The sequence below is a fragment of the Aulonocara sp. 'chitande type north' Nkhata Bay genome, linkage group LG6 (assembly GCF_057382095.1).
Source record: "Aulonocara sp. 'chitande type north' Nkhata Bay isolate Kocher_YH1m ecotype deep benthic linkage group LG6, A_spYH_male_GT1.1, whole genome shotgun sequence".
Taxonomy (NCBI): Eukaryota; Metazoa; Chordata; class Actinopteri; order Cichliformes; family Cichlidae; genus Aulonocara; species Aulonocara sp. 'chitande type north' Nkhata Bay.
Window position 1 is genome coordinate 4,548,491 of NC_141349.1, and position 26,816 is coordinate 4,575,306.

The 26,816-nt window shown below is 42.1% G+C and overlaps 1 protein-coding gene across 1 annotated transcript; it reads left to right on the plus strand.

Annotated features, from left to right (window-relative positions):
• Positions 1–3,721: 3,721 nt before the first annotated feature.
• Positions 3,722–4,892, plus strand: LOC147327083 (uncharacterized). The gene has a single exon (XM_086297471.1). It carries the CDS (start codon positions 3,864–3,866, stop codon positions 4,848–4,850), a length of 987 nt encoding a protein of 328 aa, XP_086153597.1. The 5' UTR covers positions 3,722–3,863; the 3' UTR covers positions 4,851–4,892.
• The last annotated feature ends 21,924 nt before the right edge of the window (positions 4,893–26,816 follow it).

The window sequence follows — 26,816 nt, forward strand, 5'->3', positions numbered from 1 at the left end:
GCGATGGTTATCTTCTTCAGAGTCACACTGCTAGCGATCGATGTAGCGATTCTGTACTGTAAAGAAGAGACGACACGGAGGAGCTCGACAATGGTCCGCAGAACACAATGCGCTGGGGAAAAAAAGCATGCAAAATTTCACTGCGCGAAAGGTGAACCGTGTTATAGCGAAGGACCACTGTAATTTGTAAGGTAAACCACAACATACCCTTCGTAAATACTAATATATAGAGACCCTTACCAGCAATGATTCAATTTTCTTTCTGGCTTTTTTTTCACGGTTTGTTAACATGCTGTGTAGGTGTGTACTTGACTAGCTGATATCGACATAACGGTGGAAACATTTGACTATTGTTCACCTGTAGTTTGAATGCTGAACATTTGCCTGTTTAAATCATAAGACCAGTCACTACACAGAGATGTGCTTCTGAATGTGGACGATGTGTCTTCTCATTTTGTAATGTAGTTCTGCTTGTGTTGAGTGATGTAAACAACCAATCGATCTACACTCTTCAAATGTCAAAATTGATCATTTGATTTTTTTTATGACACAGCAGTGGTGTGTGTTCCCACCTTCTGCTCTTTATAACTTAACGCGATCTTTCCATTTTCGTGTTTTGGACATAATTTAGGAGTCCATCTTCGTGGTAGGATCTTACCACGGTCATTCTCGAAAACCCTAGGGGGCATCTAACCTCGGGACTTCCAAACCATACTTGGCACAGATGTTTTTGTTCAAGCTACTTGGTTATGGTGTTCCATGTATGCCTTGCCTTCTAGTATCTTGCACCCTGTTGTTATGTGCTGAATTGTCTCAGGGGCATCTTTACGCAGCCTGCACCTGGGGTCTTGCCTGGAGTGGTAGATCCCAGCCTTGTTCCTGTGCTGCAATGATTAGTGCCTCTGTGCTGTCTTTCAGTACAGCTTTGTCCAGCCACTGGTATGATTTGTGGATGTCAGCCACTTCTTCTATATGCTGGTGGTACATACCATGCAGGGGCCTGTCCTTCCACGATGGTTCCTCCTCTTGCTCCTCTTCCTTCTTGGGTTTCTCCACACTTGACGGTGACTTTTTCTATTGGCTTTATGTTGGTTACTAGTGTTGTTCACCACATCCCCACTGAGTTGGTGATGAAGGCTCTTAGGTTCCTGTTGATCTTTTACAATCTAGGCATTCCAGGATCTACGTGTGGGGCATCAAGTCATAGGCCTTCTTGTAGTCAATCCAGGCAATGCACAGGTTGGTCTGTTCTTGCAGTCTTGAGAGACTCATCTGTCTATAAGGAGCTGGTGTTTCTCTCCTCTGGTATTCCTGACAGTTTTTGTTCTGTGCTTCTATGCTTTCATTTCAGAGTGCAATGAGACATTAATCTGCATAGTATTCAATAAAAAACTGAAAAATTGGGGTTTTCTAAAACCTTTGACCAGTAGTGTGTGTGTGTGTGTATGTATATATATATATATATATATATATAGCAGCTGGATAGCGTAGTGGTTAGACTACACGCCTTTGGAACAGAGGATCGCAAGTTCGATTCCTGCCTGGGGCGTCTGTATCCAGTAAGGGTCCTAAGGCTAGACCCCCTATGCTAAGCAAGCCTACCGCAGACATGAGCGAGACAGATAAATATGAAGGCATGCCGGCTCGGACGTCGCCCGGATCAACAAGGTCCGCGTCAGGTGTTGAGGAACCAGGGCACCCTGACGAAAAGTGGGCTACTGGAACAAGAAGGCATCGGTGGGCAAGAGACGAAAACAGGGCGTTGTTGGAATGCTACTACGCAAGTAACCCCGGCGGAAGGGGCTACATGAATAGGATGAGGGACCTATGGATTCTTCGATACCCAACATCCACAATGACGGCGAAACAACTAGTAGCTCAGTGTTCCAACATTCGAAAGAAGGGACTGCTCTCACAGCTAGAGATTGACGAGGTACAACACAAATGCTACGGCAAGGAGGAGTCAGGACGCCAGGTCAGGGGGGAGATATCATCACCCGAGATTGGGTACATAGCCCCAAGTGTGATAGGAGAAGGATCGTTGAGTGCGAGAGGAACTGACCTGAAAAATAGGATCATGGCCAAGCTTGAAACCTGGATCCCCCGTAGCCGGTTACCAAGATTACGTGAAGTACCCTCAGAAGGTCTGCTAGATGATGTTAATGCAGCACTACGGGCAATACCTACAACCACGATTACCGACACTAACAAGCTGATCTACAATACGGCAGCAGTGATCAGTGAGATGCTTGGCTACAAGTTGAACAGCCACAAGGGGCAGTACCCTCCATGGAGAAGGAGGCTAGAGGGCAAGATCAAAGTAGCACGGAGAGAGGTTAGCCAACTAACGGAGTTGCAGAAAGGTGCGACGAATAAGGTGCCTAAGAAATACAGCAAGCTGTCCATACCTGAGGCCTTGGAAACTGCCAAGCAAAGACTCACAGCCTTGGCCAGCCGCTTGAGGAGGTACACCAGAGAGATAGAAGGCAGGAGAATAAACCAGCTGTTCTCCACAGAACCAGCAAAGGTGTACTCTCAGTGGCAAGGGAACAATAAGAGAACAGCACCACCAAGGCTGGAGACGGAGCAATACTGGAAGAGCATATGGGAGAAGGATGCAACCCATAACGGCAATGCTCAGTGGCTAGAGGATCTGAGGGCAGACCACAGCGACCTCCCTGAACAGGGTCCAGTAACCATCACAGTGGCAGATATCCAAGAAAGGGTCTCCAGTATGAAGAGTTGGACAGCACCAGGGCCCGACATGGTTCACGCCTACTGGCTGAAGAAGCTAACTGCACTCCACGAGCGTCTGGCAGCACAAATGAACCAGCTGCTAGTTAACGAGAGACACCCGGAATGGCTAACTGAAGGCCGGACGGTCCTGATCCCCAAGGACCCCAAGAAGGGACCGGTCCCCTCCAACTACCGACCAATAACCTGCCTCAGTACTACATGGAAGCTCTTGTCAGGCATCATATCGGCTAAGATGAACAGGCACATGGGTCAATACATGAGCAGGACACAGAAAGGAATAGGCAAGAATACCAGAGGCGCAAAACACCAGCTACTGGTAGACAGAACAATCAGCCGAGACTGCAAGACCAGACTGACCAACCTGTGCACTGCCTGGATTGATTACAAGAAGGCCTATGACTCAATGCCCCACAGCTGGATACTGGAATGCCTAGAATTGTACAAGATCAATGGGACCCTAAGAGCCTTCATCAGGAACTCAATGGGGATGTGGCGTACAACACTAGAGGCCAACTCCAAGCCCATAGCACAAGTCACCATCAAGTGCGGGATCTACCAAGGAGATGCTCTGTCCCCACTGCTGTTCTGCATAGGCCTGAACCCCCTCAGTGAGATCATTAACAAGACTGGCTACGGATACCGACTACGGAACGGAGCAGTTGTCAGCCACCTCCTGTACATGGATGACATCAAGCTGTATGCCAAGAGTGAACGAGACATCGATTCACTGATCCACACTACCAGGCTATATTGGAATGTCGTTCGGACTGGAGAAGTGTAGTCGGATGGTAACAAAGAGAGGGAAGGTAGTCAGAACTGAGGGGATTGAACTACCAGAAGGCAACATTGCAGACATAGAGGACAGTTACAAGTACTTGGGGATCCCGCAGGCGAATGGGAACCATGAAGAGGCCGCTAGAAAAGCTGCAACCACCAAGTACCTGCAGAGGGTCAGGCAAGTCCTGAGGAGTCAGCTGAATGGTAAGAACAAGATCCGGGCCATCAACACGTACGCCCTGCCCGTGATCAGGTACCCTGCTGGGGTAATAGGCTGGCCAAAGGAGGAGATAGAAGCCACTGACATAAAGACAAGAAAGCTCCTCACCATGCATGGAGGGTTTCACCCCAAGTCCAGCACCCTGAGGCTGTACGCTAAGCGGAAGGAAGGGGGCCGGGGACTGGTGAGTGTCAGCACCACAGTCCAGGATGAGACAACGAACATCCAAGAATACATTGGGAAGATGGCCCCAACTGACCGAGTGCTCAGTGAATACCTCAGGCAGCAGAAACCCAAGAAAGAGGAGGGAGACGAGGAACCATCATGGAAGGACAGAGCCCTGCACGGTATGTACCACCGGCAGATAGAGGAGGTGGCTGATATCCAGAAATCCTACCAGTGGCTGGACAAAGCTGGACTGAAAGACAGCACAGAGGCACTAATCATGGCAGCACAAGAACAAGCTCTGAGCACAAGATCCATAGAGGCTGGGGTCTATCACACCAGGCAAGACCCCAGGTGCAGGCTGTGTAAAGATGCCCCAGAGACAATCCAGCACATAACAGCAGGGTGCAAGATGCTAGCAGGCAAGGCATACATGGAACGCCATAACCAAGTGGCCGGCATAGTGTACAGGAACATCTGTGCCGAGTATAACCTGGAAGTCCCGAGGTCAAAATGGGAGATGCCCCCAAGGGTGGTGGAGAATGACCGAGCTAAGATCCTGTGGGACTTCCAGATACAGACGGACAAAATGGTGGTGGCTAACCAACCGGACATAGTGGTGGTAGACAAACAGAAGAAGACGGCCGTAGTGATCGATGTAGCGGTTCCGAATGACAGCAACATCAGGAAGAAGGAACATGAGAAGCTGGAGAAATACCAAGGGCTCAGAGAAGAGCTCGAGAGGATGTGGAGGGTGAAGGTAACGGTGGTCCCCGTGGTAATCGGAGCACTAGGTGCGGTGACTCCCAAGATAGACGAGTGGCTCCAGCAGATCCCGGGAACAACATCGGAGATCTCTGTCCAGAAGAGCGCAGTCCTGGGAACAGCTAAGATACTGCGCAGGACCCTCAAGCTCCCAGGCCTCTGGTAGAGGACCCGAGCTTGAAGGATAAACCGCCCGCAGGGGCGTGCTGGGTGTTGTATATATATTTATTTATTTATTTATTTATTTATTTTCCCTGTCGTAAGAATACTGCTGTCAATTTGCAACTTTCTCTCCTCATTTTGATTATGTGAAGAAGCAATTCGAGAGAAATTTTGAAGTTATCCTAATCACTCAGAAGTAAAGACAAACAAAGCATTAAACAGTTTACTTAATCATTTCTTGCTTCAACCTTGACCTATTACATTTAATTGTAAAAGTAAGAAATTGTAGAAATAAATTTCAAAAACAAAGCTGTGAGAAACCTTTATGATACAAAGCCACAATTTGTATGAGTAAGGTTTTTTCTGTTTTCCATGTACAGCTCATGTACAATGCATATGCAGTCTTGACTTGCCATTCAAAATCTGCTTTGTTGTGAATGATGTTTCACTGTGTTGCACCATCACTTGTCATCCCTGTTCTGTCCAATGTCATACAGTAAGAGAATTTGCAGTTGGTCTGCATCTGTTCTCTGGCTGCTGTTTGTCTGTTTGTTTTGTTTTTTCCTCCTGTGTATTTAAGCATCAATTTTTGCTGGCAAGGGACACATGAAAAGAGCCATGGCACGAAGAGAAAACAAGCCCTCAGAGACGAGAAGGAGGAGGATGAAATGAAAACATGTGGAAAGAAACAAGGCTCAGGAATAAGCAGTGATTAAGCAGCAAAACAATCAAACGGTGGAGATAAGAAGGACAAGAACAGGAGAAAAAAATAGATAAAGACACACACAATAATACAATACAAATAAAACAGGCAAACAAGGAGTGCTATGTGTTTGTGGACAGACCGTGGTGAGTCCATATCACACCAACTGCCAGTTCTGGATGCCTGGCATCCAAGAGATCAGAAGAGTTTTGTTGGAAAATTGAACTGTTTTTCACACTAAATGACACCATAAATATTACTGCATGTTATCCACAATAGGATCAGTGAATGCCTTAGCGTTGCTTTAACCTCTGACAAAATTAGATCCTCACATCAAAGAAAATGGTGTGAAGGCCCTGCCAACTCTAAATCGGATGAACATAAAATATAAAAATGATTTTTCTGTAGGTTTGCTTCTGTGACCTTTGATTAGGTTTTCCTGCATTTTAGTTTTAAATGAATTATAATTAGCTCACAAGTAGTTATAGATAAATGTCTAGTTATAGATAGTCTCCAACTGTGTTCTGTGTAGCTGAAAATGCAAAAATGCCTTGGTGCCTTCTAAGGAAAAAATGTGAAAACTGAAGCATCTGACAGTATTATCTTGTGAGTTATTCATCATCATTGTTAGGATGCCTGGGTCGTCGACCCAGGGTTTTTGAGTTTATGATATTATTTATACTGTCTAGTTTTTGGTTTCTTTGAGTTCTGTCTTATGGCTTAGGTCTCTGTCTTCTTTAGTTGCTCTGTCTCCCCTATCACCTGCATCCCCTTGTCTAGTTCGCGTCTATGTGTATCTTAAGTTCCTATATCCCCGTGTTCAGTCAGTGTTTTGTGTTTGCCCTGTTCCCACGTCTCTGTTCCCTTTGTAGTGCCTGCTTATGAGCCTGTGTCTTTGTTCAGTCTGTGTTATGCGTTTCCTGTTTTACTTTGAAGGTCTGTGTCTTATCTCAGTGTGTTCAGGTTACGCTTCTTTGGTCTCGTCAGTTCTGATTTGTCCCAGCTGTGTTTCCCTCCTGTTACCCATCCCCTGATTGCTCCCTCTGTGTATTTAAGCCCAGTGTTTCTCTGTGTTGCGATCTACCGTTTTCCTAGCTGTGTGTTCTGTCATTCCTCCAGTTTAAGTTTGTTTTGAGTTTTTTCAGTTATGTTATATTTTTGAGTACCAAATTAAAGCCTTTTTGAGTTCACGTCTGTCTCCGGAGTCTGCACCTTGGGTCCTATTCCTGCCTGCACACAGCCACACCTAACAATCATGTCATGAAATTCATCACAGCATAGCATAATCACTTATTTCAACAGGTTTGTTTGTTCTTTAGCTAGATATTTAACACTATATTGATATTTAATGATTTTATTTAAACCAGATTATTGTCTATGATGGGATTTAAAAAAAAAAATTATGTTAAGGTCTGACAGCTAAAATACTCCAGGTTTGAACATAACATGCTCATGAGAAATCATTTTACAGGTATTTTGTTTGTTTGTTATTTTTATTGTTTGTTTTGTTGTTTGTTTTAAGTGACTTTATAATGTTGGTGACAAACAGAAGATGGGAGATCTAATTGGGAGTAGATAAATTAATACATATAGTTAATGTATTATTAGGGTTACATTTAGCTATTATATTGGATTAGCTATCTCACTTCTGAAATTCCGAAGCAATGCAAATTAGCCACGTGGCACGATGTAAGAAGCTCTCTGATTGGTCGAACAGACACAGCTCTCCATTTCACTGCAGAGTCCGTTAATTCTTCACATATCCCTGTTGGGCAGGGTGTAAATCCAGAGGTCCAATGGCCTTTGTACAAGCACACGCAAAGCTACGAGCACAAACAGCAGGTTAGAAAAATCTAGGCAGCCAGGCCATGTCTGTCCAACCAATCAGAGAGCTCCTTACATTGCGCCGTGTGGCTGATTTGCATTGCTTGTTGTCCTTCATATAGGTTAATGACCTCTGATCATGCCCTTGTTTGGGAATCTAACAGATGGCCAGTGTAGCTAGGATTATGCATATTATTAGGGAAGGGTAAGTGAATAGAACTAAATGTCAATACAATGTAACTTTAACTAAGGGTTAAAGAAGTCTCTAAAACCTCTGCAAAGACATGTTTGTAGAGGCCAAAGCAGAGAAAAATGACTATGCTAGGGCTATGACTATGTGAAGTACCGAGATTCTGAAAGTGCTATAAAAAACCCCAAAAAACATCAATTATAAAGACAAAACAGGTTAGGTTTTAAAAGACTTCTGAAATAAAAATATGTAATTGGCTGAAGTTCTGTATTTTCAGAATGATAATTTTGGAAGAATCTTAACCAATTAGCTCAGTTCATTAGCTTAAAATGAGCTAATGACGCTAAAGGCCACTCTATAGCAATGCCGAGAACAGTTTATCTGAATGTGTAGCTTATGAATAAATTTGACTGCACTTCTTTTGAAAGTGCTGTCTGTCTTGTACTTTGTCTGTCCCTCTCTGAGGTGCAGCTCTCTGGTTTTTGTGTTGTTCCAGTTCAGTGGCTCTCTGATGTTCCGACACTGAAGCTTTTATGACAGACTTTTTAACCACCTCTGTGTAGAAGCAGTGAACTGGCTCCTCTTAATTAGTGCTTGGTCTCTGCTTTGAAATGACCTTTTCTCTTATGCACTTTGGTTAAATTGACTCCTGCTTCTTAGCTGTGTGTTTGCTCTGTTTTACATGGCTGCTAGTGCATTGCTTTCTTCATAAAACTGTAAAACCTAATGTGGTCAAATTCATGTCTTGGGTTATTGATGTGTTGGGCCCATTAGAATTTGAATATTTTTGATTCATCTTTGTTTTAGTGTTGTTGTTAGTGTTTTTAAAAATATAAAGTTTTGCTCTGTTATTCAGCTAACCGCTATACTGAATAGGTAGCTAGGTCAGCAAGGTGCTTGAATTTATCAAATCAAATCAAATCACTTTTATTGTCACATCACATGTGCAGGTACATTGGTACAGCACATGTGAGTGAAATTCTTGTGTGCGAGCTTCACAAGCAACAGAGTTGTGCAAAATACAATAATGTAAACAAGCAAAATACAAGAATGGCTACATCTGAAACTAATAAATATATGTACAATATATAATAGTATATGCATTTCTGGATGTGTATACTAGATATTTTTCTACGTGTGTGTGTGTGTGTGTGTGTGTGTGTGTGTGTGTGTGTACACATATTTTACAAATTAAATAGAGTAAACAATAAATAAAATATATAAAATATACAGAGTTGAGACGTGCAAAACAGTGGCATTACTGTACAGTATGGAGTGCATAATGTTGAAGTTCCAGTAGTGAAGCTGAGGTGTCTATGACGTGTTCAGCAGTCTGATGGCCTGATGGAAGAAGCTGTCTCTCAGTCTGCTGGTACGGGACCGGATGCTGCAGAACCTCCTTCCTGATGGAAGCAGTCTGAACAGTTTATGGCTGGGGTGACTGGAGTCCTTGATGATCCTCCCCGCTTTCCTCAGGCACCGCTTCCTGTAGATGTCTTGGAGGGAGGGAAGCTCACCTCCAATTATCCGTTCAGAGCACCGCACTACTCGCTGGAGAGCTTTGCAGTTGTAGGCGGTGCTGTTGCCATACCAGGTGGTGATGCATCCAGTGAGGATGCTCTCAATGGCACAGTGATAGAAGGTCCTGAGGATGCGGGGGCTCATGCCGAATCTTTTCAGTCTCCTGAGAAAGAAGAGGCGCTGCTGCGCCTTCTTCACTGTTTTGTTTGTGTGTACTGACCACGTAAGATCCTCAGCCAGATGTACACCAAGGAACTGGAAGCTGCTCACTCTCTCCACAGCAGCGCCGTTGATGGTGATGGGGGTGTGTACTTCTCTGCACCTCCGGAAGTCCACTATCAACTCCTTTGTCTTTGCGACGTTGAGGGTGAGATGGTTGTCTTGACACCAGTGGGTCAGGGCGCTGACCTCCTCCCATTTACTGATATTAAATGTGATGCTTAGGAGTGGCTACATCAGAGGAATAGCGCAAAGTGAGCACTTTAGAGACAGAAAAGGTTGAGATGGTTTGGATATATGCAGAAGAGTGGCAGTGGATATTTTGGACAAAGGATATCAAAGCTGGAGCCTCCAACCAGGAGGAAATGAGGAAGCCCACATAGAAGATTCATGGATATAGCAAAGAAGGACATGTGTGTGCAATTAGCCTACCAACAATGCATAAATTAATGCCCCCAGGTTATGTAAAAATTTACCCCTTAACCAAAACTGTTAGCTGTTTGACTAATATAAATATAGACAAATTGAAAATATAAACATGGTCAGAAGTCAGTTGCAAGTGAAAACAAGAAAAAAAAACCGTTTCAAAGGGACACTATGAGCTGAACAAATTTTTGTGTATAATATAGGGACTGGATTTGTAATAGACTGGTAGAAAACTTGCATCAGTTAGGAGAATATAATGCGAGGGAGGAGACTTTCCAGGAGGATGCTGTCATTTTGGTGGCCACATCAGTTTAAATGTGCTTTAACCATTAGTAATAATTCTATAACAGACTCTAATATATACAAAACAACACAGTTTTTCAGACACCATGACTTCCCACTTCAGAGGCCTTCCACAACTATTGCCTCCCCCATTTGGAAAATCAGACATGACCTTTGAATAAAGTCAAAGAGGATTAAGGCAGAAGAGACCTTCGCAATGTCGGCCGAAGGGAGAAGTCAGAGGATCCTCCTTTGAACGTGGCTTGAGTGATGATTTCTTCACCTGCCTAAAGGCCATGCTTTGTATGGGTTTGAGAGTGGGATGTGCTTGCATGAAGGCTGCAAAAAAATAAAAGAAAACTAACTTTAATGAAATATTGAAAGAAACAGTCTAGCTCTCCTGTACATTTAAATATTAGTGATGTTTTTAATCCCTCTGTGAAGAAGCAAATGCTCAATTGTAGTTAGTCATTCATTCATTTCACTGGGGGCGATGATACCTCTAGTTAATATTTTTATCAGATTTATCTAGTGCTTTAATTAATCATATGATAATGCTATCATTTTTTTTCTTTAAAGCAAAAGTACCTACGTGTATAAATAAAGTAACCTTGACCCTTTTGTAAACTGAGATTTTCTGTTTTCATTGTTTTTTTAAATCGCATCCACACAAAAAACTACAAAAAATGCAAAAAAAAAACCCAACCAAAAAAGACCTACACAACCCCCCACCCACCCTCCCCAGCAAAAACACTTACATATACACATAAGGGTGTAAAAAATGTAAAAACTGCAGATTAAGAGCAACAGTGTTTTATATCTGCCATCGTAGAAATTCATCTCATGTAAACAATAACGTGGCGCACAGTGTGATGTCAAAAAAGGCCCACACCTTTGACGCTGCATGACTACATCTCCGCTTTCCTTGTTCACATGTAAACGCAAAAGCTGAGTTTTCGAGAATCTTCACCCTGGCAATAGTTCTTAAAAATCTCTGTTTTCAGTGATCCGAAACGCTGTGTAGGTGTGAACAAAAGGCTTAAACGATTGAAAAAGCTGCGTTTTCAAAAATACCCATGTGCCTGTGGATGTAGCCATAGAATCTATTTATTAGGGTGAAAGATCTCTTCATCACACAGCTGGGATTGGTGCATTGTAGTCAGTGTTGGGAAGGTTACTTTTAAAATGTATTCCACTACAGATTACAGAATACATGCCCCAAAATGTATTTTGTAATGTATTCCGTTACGCTACTCAATGAGAGTATTTTGTGTATTTTGTGTATTATATTGTGTATTTTGTTGTACAGTTATTTTATTTTCAACTTTAATTTATATATTTTATCTTATTCCTTCCCAGTTAAATTTACCCTTCATTCTAATTTGTGTTGTACAGTTATTTCATTTTTAACCATAATTTATATTTTATTCCTTCTTAGTTAAATTTACCCTTTTTAATTTTTCATATTTATTTCCTATCTTATTCATAGCCTTTTCCTTTTTTGTTTTCTTTAGGTCACGAGCAGTTGTCCAAGCATTTCACTACATATCGTACTGTGTATGACTGTGTACGTGACAAATAAAATTTGAATTTGAATTTGAGTAACGAGTTATGAATACTTTGGATTACTTAATATATTATCATGCTTTTTACAACTACATGAATGTACTATTGCTGTGTGAATTATTACTATTACTAAAGATTACTCACCATACCAATACCAACTAGATTGTTAAATAAAATGAGTAACAGCAGGGTGGACATTAGGGTAAGGCTGCAACTTTTTGCAGCGATCTCATATATAAAACTATTCCGTGCGTATATAATACAGGTCCGCACTGTAAAGGCGTAAAACCGTAAAGGGACCTCTGACTAATACGTCGGTTTCTTTGTCGGGCTCGTAGCCAAAAACTAGCTTTACTTTGTTGTCTGGGTCAACTAGCGAGAGACAGAGAGAGGCGTTGAAAGGCTGCTCCAACGGAACTTATTGTTTCGAAGGAAAACACGAAAAAAGTGTACAGTCGAGTCTTAATAGCTTACTTACAACTAGGCTCATCAGGCACTCTTCTTGACTGCAGTTGTTATTATTATATTTACATGCTTCCATCTCCCGTTTCTGGTCGGTGACAACTCGTATTTTTTGACTGTCTTTTTTCTCCCCCCCTCGCGCTCACAGACACATCACGGGTATGGCAGTCCATTCTCCCTGCAGCACGGACTACACTGCCCATGAGGCTACATTCTTCAGGGCTATGCCTGTCTAATGCCTTTATATTATAATAATTTTTGTGAATAATTTTTAAAAATATTTCTTCATGCCATTATGCGGCCCGCAAGTAGAGGTGACATGGGCCGCGAGATTAAGACACAGGCATTAGGGCCTCTTAATGCGCGTTTTGTTTGGGTTTCCACCAGCGTGGAATTACCAAAATAGAGAGGGCATAGCCTAACATATGAAACAGGAAAAGACTGCCGTGTAATCAATTTATTTCAACAAAGTAAATGTATTCTGAATACCACATTTTTAAACGGTAACTGTAACGGAATACAGTTACTCATATTTTGTATTTTAAATATGTAACGGCAGTACATGAACTCCCCAACACTGTAGTTTAGCAGCCCGTCTTTTCTAGTTTGTCAGGATTTAATGGAATTCCATTTTCTCATTATCACTTACAGCTTCACCTGGATTTTAAAAGTGTATCATTGGGACAACAAAAGCCTTTTCAGTGTAAAATTATAAACATTTGTAAAGGTGGGGGTTAGAAAATCTTTTTTTTTACTTTCTTAGAATTTATAAAATCTGATCAGAACAGACTTGCATACATCAGCCCCTCTGTTTGAAGGCTTTTCATACCATTGGACCATATTCATCTCAGGTCACTGTTAGGGTCAGTGCATTGAGATGTCTTGACGTAAGTAAATCCCAAAAAGTTGATTCTGTTCATCTGGACACAGCATTTTCAGTGAGAGAAATGTTTTGTCACTCATCCAAGTGCTTCTTCATTGTCAGCTGACTGCAGGTGTCCCAACCTTATAAACAGTACATTTGCACAATGACTGAAACTTGCACAACTTCAATGAACAATGGGCTGTTCATTGAAGTGGTGCAATGGTCAGTTCCTTGATCATTAATAGAAAAACTGTCATGACCATTGATCAACAACCACTGATCAAAGACCGTGACCATGAGTACCATTCACAGAGAGTACGGGAGCGGCATTGTAAGATAGCGAAAGATGTACTCTTAGGCCCCCTCCTCGAGTCAGAGATGGTCTTTCCCTTTTCATGTAAATAGCCTCCTAGACTCAAACCAGCGTTCCTTCCTGCCCAGGATGTGTCCTCATCATTGAAACAGTGTCCACTGGCCTGTAGGTGCAAATAGACTGCAGAGTCCTGGACTGACGAGGTGGCTTTTCTGTGTTGTGCCATCCTCTTAGCCAGAGGTTGTTTGGCTTCCCTGATATATAAAACACAGCAATCCTCCTGGCACTTAACAGCGTACACTACATTACTCTGTTTGTGTTGGGGGATCCGATCCTTGGGGTGGACCAATTTTTGCGCTGTGTGTTTTGGGGTTTAAAAGCCACAGAGATGTGTTGTTTAGAAAAAATGCGTCTCAACTGTTCCAATACTGCTGATACACAGGGGATCACTAAGGGTTTTCGCTTGGGCAGCAGTTGTCCTTCTCTGTGTAACACAGTGGTTCCCAAACTTTTTTTGCTGGGCCCCCCTTTGTTTTACAGAAAAATGTTCGCGCCCCCCCCCCACCTTGCGCACACGCACGCACACTAACATTAATGCACGCTAACACATCCTCCAACCACACACACCCGTATTTTGCTCAATTGCGGTTTTCACACCTCAAACATTTAGTAAGCAATAAGGCAAATACAAGTAATCTGCAGGTAGTAAGAAAATAAACTACGAACTCTTTTACGCTACGTCCGCACCTACACGGGTATTTTTGAAAACGCAGCTGTTTCGTCCACACGTAAACGGCGTTTTAAATCACCGAAAACTGAGACTCATTTTTTGCGTTTACGTGTGGACGAGGAATACATAGTTCGTCATGCAACGTTAAAGGTATTTTCCTTTTTTCACGTCGGCCAAACACTTTGGGAAGGTCTGGTATAACAGGACATTATGCAGTTTAATAAGTTGGTAACAGCAAGATTTAGCCAAAGTATTTTAAAGCCTCCCAATTGCCTTTGGGATTCAACAGTTGGTATCTTTTGTTAATTCTTTTGTGGAATCATGTATTCATAATATTGTTTAAAAAAGATTAAGAAGTATTAGCCCCCAAATGTACTCTTTAAAACAAAAAATTAAAAACCTAATTCATATAAATATTTATTTTATTAGTTATTTATAGAATAACATTTATATCACTAAATGTGAGCACTTCTATTTTGACCCTTGTAAGGGCTGTGCTAACCTTTCATTAGCCTGGGCTATAAAGGAACTGTGGTCAGTATTAGGACCCTACATTCTGTTTCTTTTAAATACTGCATTGATGACTGGAGTCTTCCCTGAATGTTTTAAATCAGCTGTGGTAGTGCCAATCTTGAAAAAGCCTGGACTAGACGTTGACATGGTTGCAAACTATCGACCCATCTCACATCTGTCTTTTTTTTCTAAGGTCTTTGAAAAAGTTGTTTTTAAGCAGCTCACTGAGCATCTGTCAACAAACAATCTGTTTGAACCATTTCAGTCTGCTTTTAGATCAAATCACTCCACAGAAACAGCTTTAATCAAAGTGGCAAACGATCTGTTGGTAAATGCAGACAACGATCGCACTTCAGTTTTAGTACTACTAGATCTAAGTGCTGCGTTTGACACTGTGGATCACTGTATTTTATTGGATAGGCTTGAACATTTTATTGGAGTTACAGGAAATGTTTTATCATGGCTGAGATCTTACTTGTCTGGGAGATCTCAGACTGTTAATTTTAAAAATGATCTCTCTGAGACCTATGCAGTGGGGCATGGGGTGCCTCAGGGCTCTGTACTTGGCCCATTGCTCTGTATCCGCTTCCTCTTGGTGTTCTTTTACGTTCTTTTAATGTAACTTTTCATTGTTACGCTGACGACCTGCAGCTTTATGTTCCTTTAACCACTGGAAATTGTGCTGAAGTGTCTAAATTAGAACTGTGTCTATCTGCAAATTAAAGGGCTGGTTATCGGATCATTTCCTGCTTCTTAATACTGATAAGACAGAGTAGATAGTCACTGGACTACAAAAATTTCAATACTTGTCCCAAAATTTCATCTTGAAAATTGATGACTATGTCATAAATTGCAGGGACAAGGTTAAAAGCTTGGGTGTGTGGTTCGACATGGTGCTGTCTTTCTCATGTAAAAAAGATAACAAAGACAGCCTTTTATCATTAAGGAACATAGCCAAAATCAGTCAAGTTTTATCAAGCAACACTGCAGAGGTTTACAGATGGTGCAAAATGCAGCTGCATGCATTTTAACTAAAACTGGAAAATTTGAGCACATTACCCCTGTATTGAAATCCCTTCATTGACTACTTTGTCAGGTTCGAGCAGATTTTGATTTTAAGGTCCTGCTGCTCACCTACAAGGCTTTAAATGGTTTGGCACCTTCAAACCTCTCTGATCTTTTGCACCCTTATGTTCCATCCCGTGCTCTCCGATCTCAGGATTCTGGCCTTTTAAAGGTCATTGAGCCAGAAAAAAAAGTACTGGAGAGCGTGCTTTTTCTTTTCGTGCCCCATTTTGTGGAACAACCTCCCTCAAGATATTAGGGGGGGGCGTGCTCGCAAGCCACAGCCCTGAGGTTTATCCTCCTAGTGTTACATGGATTAGCAGCAGTCCAACCTTTGACTCCTGTTAGGGATGACTTGACTCGTGGGTCTTTTCAGGTAGGGTCCAGTCATTGTTATATGTGTACTGGAGATGGAAACTACTTCCATCAGAACAAGGCCTTTCCTTTTGCTGTACAGAAGCTGCATATTTTAGGTGTGGCTTCTATACAATAGTATTTAACAGATCATAAATTATAAAATGCATTCCATTTTGCATTCAGTAAGATGCTAAATTACAGACAGAGGGAATTATCTCCTAAAGAAAATGTTTACTGAAGTCACAGAAGAAGGGAATCAAGGGTTTCTTTTCCATAGACTTCTTTACAACCTCCAGTCTTTTTTCAACAAAAGAAGCCACTTGTACTTCTGCATAAGCTGCACTTTTAGACCTAGAGACTACATCCATCTTTTATTTGTAGTTTGTTTAAATGTACCAACTAACTGAATCAGTACAAAAGTAAACATGTCAAAATGGTGGTGTTCAGCTAGTTGGAAGTATTTCATTTTCAGGAACAGTGTAGCTTTCATTAAGCTGCATCCATGAGTGTGTGAGTCTGGATGGAATAGTTAGAAAACACTTCAAGGCATAGAATAGAAGTGCTACATGAATGTAGGTGTGATTGGAAGAATGTGGTATGTGCAAGTACCTTTACTTTTAGCATGGCGGCTTTAATGAGACCATAATTAATACTTGTCACACCACCTTAAAACACAAACTGTGATTGTTACACTTTTGTTTTGAATACATATTCAGCAAACAATCATTAATCTGTAGAGGTGTAGTTCTTCCCATTAAATTTGGGGGAAAGCCAAATTAACAGTCTCCCTTTTTTGCCAGTCTTTATGTTAGGCATAAAGGGGACTAAGAAGAGCACACAGTTATGTTTGACTCTTGTATGCATGTGTGTCTGTATGTGTGTGCCGTGCTTACTCACTTCTTGTGTTAAGTGTCTACAGATCCTAAATAACCATGCACATGTGTATAGAAGCAATTTACAAAGCCCTGTGTAATCTTCCTTTTTACTTTGCTCCTGGTTTCATCTGCAGGGGATTACAGTAGCACTTTTTGTGTGATGTGCAAAAGGAGGAGGGAAATACAAAATGGTGGAAAAAGGAAAACAAATTGTAGCATAATCTCTGCAGAAAAAAGATGACCGAGTGAGGGAGTCCCACGCACCCTCCATCTTTTTGGGGGGCTAGAAAATCCCATAATCCTTAATGTTTGATGTCTCAAAGCTAATGGCGTTTATTAGGACAGCCCAAAAGGTGCTTTGTCCACAATGTGGTTGCTGTTGAGGTTTTGAATGACATTGCAGGGAGAGAGCTGGTAACTTTAGCTTAATCTGGGCTTATCCAGCCCTGATGCATGCACAGGTGTGTGGCCCTTAAACCCACAAAAGGCCATGCTCTCCCGTGCGAGCCAAAGATCAATCCTGCTCCAGGGGCTGAAGATGTCCAGAGGAATACATGCTGCACCTTTAACCCAGGAGGTTTTAGCCCCCTCATGAACTGAACTGCCTATTATCACATTTTAATTAAAAGGCTGCTCATTTTTCCCTTACCTGCTCAATAAGATATGGAATGATCTTTTCCTGCTGAATCACTTTACATTTCTTAAAGCAAGTCATGGAGGTTGAGTTGCACATAGTCAACTGCAGGATTTTTGTTTTGACCTCTCCATTCAACCCAGAGACTTTTGTTTTGTGTTTTGACCATAAATCCTGTCAGTTCATATATTCAGCAGTAGTGATTTGTGTCGCACTAGAATATTCTAGTGCCTCTGTCAGTGCGCCCCAGGGCGGCTGTGGCTACACTGTAGCTTGCCATCACCAGTGTGTGAATGTGTGTGTGAATGGGTGGATGATTGTGTATAGTGTAAAGCGCTTTGGGGTCCTTAGGACCAAGTAAAGCGCTATACAAATACAGACCATTTACCATTTACCATATTCAGTCACTATGGATGGTAACATCTTACATCTTAACTTAGCATCTTGCCCTCAGAAAACATGACCTTTAAAATGTAAATCAAATATGTCAAAGTTGGTTTGAGTACCCAGTGTATATATCAGATTGCACCAGTCTGAATATAGTACCACTAAATTTCCAGGGCATTCACTGCTAGCAAACAAACATGAGTGGCTGTAGCTTAGGTCGAGCAGGTCTTCTGCTGATCGGAAGGTTGGTGGTTCGATCCTCCATGTCAAGTATCCTTGGGCAAGATACTAACCAAGTTGTTCTCCAATGCGTCTATCGGAGTGTGAACGCAGTTAGAAAGCACTAATAGAGCACTATAGAGAAAGTGCTTATGAGAAAGGGTGTGATCGGGTAAATGTGGCATGTTGTATAGAGTGCTTTAAGTACTCCAGGAGAGTAGAAAAGTGCTATATAAGAATCAGTCCATTTGCATCATGTTTGCTGCCTCCTGTGCAGTCTTTCAGAGAGGACACAGAGCAACAAGATAATCCAGTGGAAGTGGTGTCTGTGGTTCTGGTGGGCTACAGGTTGCACCTGAGGCAAGTAAAAAATTATTGACATCTTGTATAATTTGTCTACATATTGGTGATAGGTATCCCAGTCATTTAAGTTTCTAAAGGGGGTTCCATATGAAACAGCTCTGGATTTGTTGCATATTGATGTAGGTGCCAGGTTTTGAAAGCGAAAAAAAAAATTATATCTCTGGTTACTCTGTTTATTGAAACTGCTCATAAAAGGTCTGAAATTTTTAAGGTACCCACTGTTAATATTTAAGTTGTTTCAGTTCAGTGTCACAATTTGCATCACATCATGTTACATGTTAGGTGAAGTCAGATGTCTACTTGTATTAACTTCACAGAATTTTTTTCAAACCCTCTGAACTTTTCACCATAAATATATCATTTCCCACAAAAAAACAACCTTTGTCTAATCTCTGTTCTTTTAAGACTTCAGAGAAACTCACTATAATTAGCTCGACATGCTCTTCATGTGGTTCATTATTCTGACCAATTTGTCAGAGAATGAATGACATTGATGTTGCCTCTGAATGTTGAAGGACTGCTGACTCTCTTATTGGATTTGCAAAGCCACTCCTTCAATAAAATTCCATATAATTCAATAACAGAAATCAAGGCTAGAGGCCCAGTGATCCATAAACACTATGATGATGAGGTCATCTCTTACCACATGCCAGCACATGATGCAATAACAGCATCATCTTCAGAGTGGCTGCTTTATTAGCCTACATAAAGAGGTACAATTATATCATGCGTTTCATTCTCAAACCTAAATACATTATGTGTGAGTAATTTGATCTCTCTGGATATGTGATGGTGTAGAAACTTTGTCAATGTAATTAATGAAAGACGAAAGAACAAAAATACAGAGGACTCTGTGTTGTGTGGATTTGGGGATCCATAACATTTTTACTAAAACACTTCATGATATGTCCAAACCCTGGATTTCTTCAATTGCTACCATCTTCCTTCAAATAACATGCTTGGTGGTTTGAATTTCCTGCAGGGGTGATTCTGCCCCCTCAGATTTGTGGTCACACCCTGCTGACTAAAACATCCCCCACTCTCCCCCCTCCCCCCCTTTTTTTTATTTTCCCACAGATAGAGCCATATGTATAGGATGAAATACCACACACTACTTCCTGTCAGGTAGAACATGTTTCAGCATCATCCCAGTGTTACCATATCACCTTTTGCTTCTGAGATTATTTTTGGAGCTAAACTTCTTTACACCGTTTATGGGCAAAGCAAGATGAAGTCTCTATCTGTTCAACAGTTCATGTTTACAATTACAAGGACTACAAGCAACAGGAGGCATCAGCTGGTGGCTGTACATGTGCGATTGCCAAAGCAGTCAACAGCATGGTTTTATTGTTGTTATTGTTGTTATTTGTTTGTTTGTTCGCCTGTCATGATAAGATTACTCTTTTGAGTTACGACATATTTGTACCTTGTTATGTTCACCAATCCAACACTCAATAAGGCTTCAAAGAAACATGTAATTAATAACGTGTCAGATATTATTCAGTCGCATTGAGCAAATGACCCTTCATTATGAGCTGCACTCAACATGTTGCTCTTGAATATAAGTATGCCTGTGGGGCTATGGTGCTTTGCTGAAGATGACAGGAAAACCGTTTCTGCCCACTGGGGACTGAGAGGTCAGCGTCAAATCAGAGTGTGCAGATTGCACTGATGTTACTTTGGTGTTAAGTAACCAGAGATAATACCTGAGAAGGTCCTTCATTGCTGTTTTACAATTTACAGCAATGTTTTACAGGTGACACTACAATAGTTAAAAATAAACATGTAAACACTAAATATGTGTCGGAGTGAGAATGTTTGTGTAAAGGCAACATTTTTAATGTTAAAATCTATAAATATTCATGAATTGTAGTCCAAGATGGCTGGTGAGCATACATGACATCCAACAAAGTGGACTGATTGAGCCAAAAGACAATTTTATTTAAGTCTGGATAAAGGGTTCATTGATGTTAGCCAACTGCTGCCAACATCTAAACATAATCATAAAACTGAACTAAAAACTGTTTTGTGGTGATACTGGGTAAGGAAGCAATATGTTGACAATGAATATGTCCATGGTATGTTTAGCACCAACGTCATTGTGACTTACCAGATAAGTCAATTAACATTTTCACGTTTAGATAGAAAATACCAAATATGGGAATTTCATGTAAATTCACAATATTGTTCATAAACACCAGTCCAATACAGAGACAAAAAGGACATTTTTACAGGACTACGTAGCTATCTTGAACACAAAGTGCATCCTTATAGAACCGCCTCTTAGCAGCAATAACTTAAATACTTACATAATTGTCTTCTGTATCAGTCTCTCATATGATTATAGAGGAAATCTGGTCCACTCTTTCTTACAACATTACTTCAGCTCATTACTTCAGGTTTGTGGGCATACATTTATCCACAGCTCTCAGTGTCATGATCTGTGATGGCAGACCGTGTGGAGAGCAGTGGACCCAAATGCAGACGAACTAAACGTGGAAACGAAACTAGATTATAACAAAATAGCGAAAAACAGAATATTAATCAAACATGAAAACCACCTAATTAAGAAACTAATCGCAATAACCTAAACTGGGAAACAGAAATATACATGAAAACCAGGAACATACATGACCACTTGAGATATGGGAAGGTTAACAGATGGCAAGTACTCTCCCAGAGTACTTAAAGCGCTGTACAACATGCCCCATTCACTTCCTTCTATACTTAAGTGCAATCTAACCAACATTCACAAACATTCACACTCCGATGGATGCATTAGAGAACAAACTTGGGGTTAGTATCTTGCCCAAGGATACTTGGCATGCAGACTGTGGAAGCCAGTCAGTAGCTGATCTGCTCCGCCAGCTGAGCCACAGCCACCCCATGTGGTTCAGTGGAAACACACGGGGAACACAGCTGAAACAAATGAACATGACGCCACAGAGGAAGCAAAACTAAACAAATCAAATATGGAACATGAGACTGTCAAAATAAAACAGGAAAAATAGTGAGACGTAGACTGTGATAACGCAAGCTACATAATAGGACATGGAGCAGACATGAAACACATGACAGACTGGGGAGACGGCATGGAAGACAAGGAGAGGAACACGGTAAGGACGACAAAACACAGATGCCACTAAGATGGCAAGGGAGAGTAAGAGGGGACCATGAGGATGAGGGAGGGAGAGAGAGCATGAGAGAGTGGGAGGGAGGCATGACAGGCTGAGGGAAACATGGACAAACATGACAGACAGAGGAGACAGGAGGCATGGAATGAAAGTGAAGAAGGAAACATGGGAACAGAAAGGGGAAACAAGACGCGTACATAAACACAGCCTAATGGACAAGTAACAAGTAACTAAACTGATCACAAGTAAACAAAGAACTAACCAGTTAAACCTCAATAATTATACATAACAGTCATCAAAACACAACTGGCCCAGAATCATGACAGTCAGATTCCAGCACATGATTTCCATCACATTGAGGGATGGACTTTGACTGGGTCATTACTATAGTCAAAGTCTATCTTTACTATCTTTTTTTTTTAGCCAGTCTGTTGTAGATTTGCTACTGTGTTTGGCGCCCTTTTTCTTGACCCAGTTTTAGCTAAGTTTAGCTGTCAACAACCAGTCTTTCTCTTGATAACTTTGGGGAAAACCCAACCTGAACTACTCATATTGTTTCAGTTTTTTTCTAATTGTGCTTTCATTAACTTTATCATTTAGAACTTTAAGTGAGGCCTGTGGGGTTTTAGATGTAGCTCCTAGGGGTGAATTTACTGCTACGTCAAGTGCTGGGAAAATTTTGGCATTGTGTGAAACGTTCCACACCAGCAAACTACCCAAACTTCTCTGTTGTGGTCATACAAGATTAATTAAGTGCATTTGATTAGTAGCAACTGCTTGTCCATTGTCCTTTTAAATCCTGTGGAAACAGTAAAACTGCTGTTATTTTTTATGAGACTGTATAGAGTTCTGTGAAGATGTTCTTTTTCTCATTACTGTAAATTATATTTTAGTGAGTTTTCAATTTGAGCCCATTTGGTTCAGTTAAACTCATTTCCACAGTTTCATGATGTACCATGGAACCAATAACTGGTACTGGTCATCTGATTGGAGAACTCTGATTTTCCTGGTTCCTTCAACCTGCATTTCAAAATATCTTTGAGCAAGATACTTGTAGTATCAGGTAAATGAGAAGAGGTAGGAACCTTTGTGCTGGATTGTTGTTGGGAGGGGGATATAAAAATAATAAAGGACACTGACAGGAGTAATGGCGGGTCTCGTGTGTCTATGAGTTATGTCTCCAGTTAGATAGCACACACAACCTCCAAAAATGGAACAATCCTGAACCCTGAGATCGTGTCTAACCAGATACTTACTCTGCTGAAAAACTAGTTAATGCATTTGTTACTTCTAAGTTGAACTATTGTAATTTATTAGTATCAGGGTTTGTTTTTTTTTCAAAAAACTCCCTGAAAAGCATTCAATTTATCCAAAATGCTGCAGCAAGAATACTGACAGGGACTAAAAAGACAGCCTGATAACTTCTGGTTCCCTGTTAAATCCAAAATCAAATTCAAAAGTCTTATCATCTCATATAAGGTTTTGATTAATCAGGCCCTATCTTAACTTACGAACCTTACAGTACAGTATAACCCCAGTAGAACACGTCACTCTTTGACTACTGGTTTACTTGTGGTTCTTAGGCTATTTAAAAGTAGAATGTGAGGCAGAGCATAGAAGACAGACATCCTCTTATCTTTTAAGATTAGGTTTAAAACTTTCCTTTTTAAGATATAGTTTGGCTGGATCAGATGACCCCAAATCTTCTCTTAGTTGCAGTGTCATAGACCTAGATGCTGGAGATTTCCAGAAATGCAGTGTTTCTTCTTCACTCATCCTTGCTCACTCTCTTTGTGCTTATACACCATTCTGCATTTTATCATTAGTTATTACTATTACAAAAAAACTATATCATGACAAAGCATGTAATACACATGCCAGTCCCGACAATGTTGTTAATGTTGTTGGTTTTTACTTTAACCATCTTTATTTATTTATTTTTGTTTTCTAACAGTGAAACAGACAGTAGTGATTTTCGTGCAATTGTCAACTTATTATGGGATTTCTCAGAGTGAACTGAGTATATGGACATGATCAGTTTGTGTTTTTTTTTTCTCAGTTGGATTGGTTTCATGGTGTCAGGTTGAGCCTTAAAGTGTAGAGTCTCAAAATCCCAAAGCCTTAATCTTAAAACTAGCAGTTACAGAGGATACCACATTCATCATTTTTTTGTAAATAAAATCTACATATATGCAGTGTTGGGATCCCATACAGTTGCCCTGGCATGTACCCCTAATGTGCAGTGCTAATTGCAGCTTTTTGAACCAAATCAAACTCCTCCTCTGCTGCTTCTGAGGTGACTAATTTCCCCTGTAAACCCTTGCTCCAGTCACGCATGGCTTGCTGTTTTCTCTGCAAGCCTTTGATAGTGGTGCAGTAGCATTAATTGTTTTGTACTGTTTGGTCACCACTCCCTGTAGGTGGGCTCCATTATCTATACCAACTCCATAGATAGACCCCTGTGTCATGTCAGGGCCCCCTGCTCGGAGAAAATTGGCAATTAGGAGACCGGCATCTCAAGGCTTATACTGGGATTTCTGTTTGATGGCGTTTCTGAGTCATTATTATGGGTGAATTGTTATAAAATGTTCCATGGCTACTGTTGCTATACTTAAATGTCTTTAGACATGCAAAGATGTCACAGAAGTCTCAATAGGGTTGATCTAGTCACACAAGTATGAGTGCTTGCCATTACGTTAAAAGATTATGACTCTGTATGTGTCTGCTACATCTTAAGTTCCAAATTTTGGTAAAAGACAGGTTATTTTTAGAGAATGTCCTCATATATATATATATATATATATATATATATATATAGGGGCAGTACCCTCCATGGAGAAGGAGGCTAGAGGGCAAGATCAAAGTAGCACGGAGGGAGGTTAGCCAACTAACGGAGTTGCAGAAAGGTGCGACAAATAAGGTGCCTAAGAAATACAGCAAGCTGTCCATACCTGAGGCCTTGGAAACTGCCAAGAAAAGACTCACAGCCTTGGCCAGCCGCTTGAGGAGGTACACCAGAGAGATGGAAGGCAGGAGAATAAACCAGCTGTTCTCCACAGAACCAGCAAAGGTGTACTCTCAGTGGCAAGGGAACAATAAGAGAACAGCACCACCAAGGCTGGAGACGGAGCAATAATGGAAGGGCATATGGGAGAAGGCTGCAACCCATAACGGCAATGCTCAGTGGCTAGAGGATCTGAGGGCAGACCACAGCGACCTCCCTGAACAGGGTCCAGTAACCATCACAGTGTCAGATATCCAAGAAAGGGTCTCCAGTATGAAGAGTTGGACAGCACCAGGGCCCAACATGGTTCACGCCTACTGGCTGAAGAAGCTGACTGCACTCCACGAGCGTCTGGCAGCACAAATGAACCAGCTGCTAGTTAACGAGAGACACCCGGAATGGCTAACTGAAGGCCGGACGGTCCTGATCCCCAAGGACCCCAAGAAGGGACCGGTCCCATCCAACTACCGACCAATTACCTGCCTCAGTACTACATGGAAGCTCCTGTCAGGCATCATATCGGCTAAGATGAACAGGCACATGGGTCAATACATGAGCGGGACACAGAAAGGAATAGGCAAGAATACCAGAGGCGCAAAACACCAGCTACTGGTAGACAGAACAATCAGCTGAGACTGCAAGACCAGACTGACCAACCTGTGCACTGCCTGGATTGATTACAAGAAGGCCTATGACTCAATGCCCCACAGCTGGATACTGGAATGCCTAGAATTGTACAAGATCAATGGGACCCTAAGAGCCTTCATCAGGAACTCAATGGGGATGTGGCGTACAACACTATAGGCAGACTCCAAGCCCATAGCACAAGTCACCATCAAGTGCGGGATCTACCAAGGAGATGCTCTGTCCCCACTGCTGTTCTCCATAGGCCTGAACCCCCTCAGTGAGATCATTAACAAGACTGGCTACGGATACCGACTACGGAACGGAGCAGTTGTCAGCCACCTCCTGTACATGGATGACATCAAGCTGTATGCCAAGAGTGAACGAGACATCGATTCACTGATCCACACTACCAGGCTATACAGCAATGACATTGGAATGTCGTTCGGACTGGAGAAGTGTAGTCGGATGGTAACAAAGAGAGGGAAGGTAGTCAGAACTGAGGGGATTGAACTACCAGAAGGCAACATTGCAGACATAGAGGACAGTTACAAGTACTTGGGGATCCCGCAGGCGAATGGGAACCATGAAGAGGCCGCTAGAAAAGCTGCAACCACCAAGTACCTGCAGAGGGTCAGGCAAGTCCTGAGGAGTCAGCTGAATGGTAAGAACAAGATCCGGGCCATCAACACGTACGCCCTGCCCGTGATCAGGTACCCTGCTGGGGTAATAGGCTGGCCAAAGGAGGAGATAGAAGCCACTGACATAAAGACAAGAAAGCTCCTCACCATGCATGGAGGGTTTCACCCCAAGTCCAGCACCCTGAGGCTGTACGCTAAGCGGAAGGAAGGGGGCCGGGGACTGGTGAGTGTCAGCACCACAGTCCAGGATGAGACAACGAACATCCAAGAATACATTGGGAAGATGGCCCCAACTGACCAAGTGCTCAGTGAATACCTCCGGCAGCAGAAACCCAAGAAAGAGGAGGGAGACGAGGAACCATCATGGAAGGACAAGCCCCTGCACGGTATGTACCACCGGCAGATAGAGGAGGTGGCTGATATCCAGAAATCCTACCAGTGGCTGGACAAAGCTGGACTGAAAGACAGCACAGAGGCACTAATCATGGCAGCACAAGAACAAGCTCTGAGCACAAGATCCATAGAGGCTGGGGTCTATCACACCAGGCAAGACCCCAGGTGCAGGCTGTGTAAAGATGCCCCAGAGACAATCCAGCACATAACAGCAGGGTGCAAGATGCTAGCAGGCAAGGCATACATGGAACGCCATAACCAAGTGGCCGGCATAGTGTACAGGAACATCTGTGCCGAGTATAACCTGGAAGTCCCGAGGTCAAAATGGGAGATGCCCCCAAGGGTGGTGGAGAATGACCGAGCTAAGATCCTGTGGGACTTCCAGATACAGACGGACAAAATGGTGGTGGCTAACCAACCGGACATAGTGGTGGTAGACAAACAGAAGAAGACGGCCGTAGTGATCGATGTAACGGATCCCAATGACAGCAATATCAGGAAGAAGGAACACGAGAAGCTGGAGAAATACCAAGGGCTCAGAGAAGAGCTCGAGAGGATGTGGAGGGTGAAGGTAACGGTCGTCCCCGTGGTAATCGGAGCACTAGGTGCGGTGACTCCCAAGCTAGGCGAGTGGCTCCAGCAGATCCCGGGAACAACATC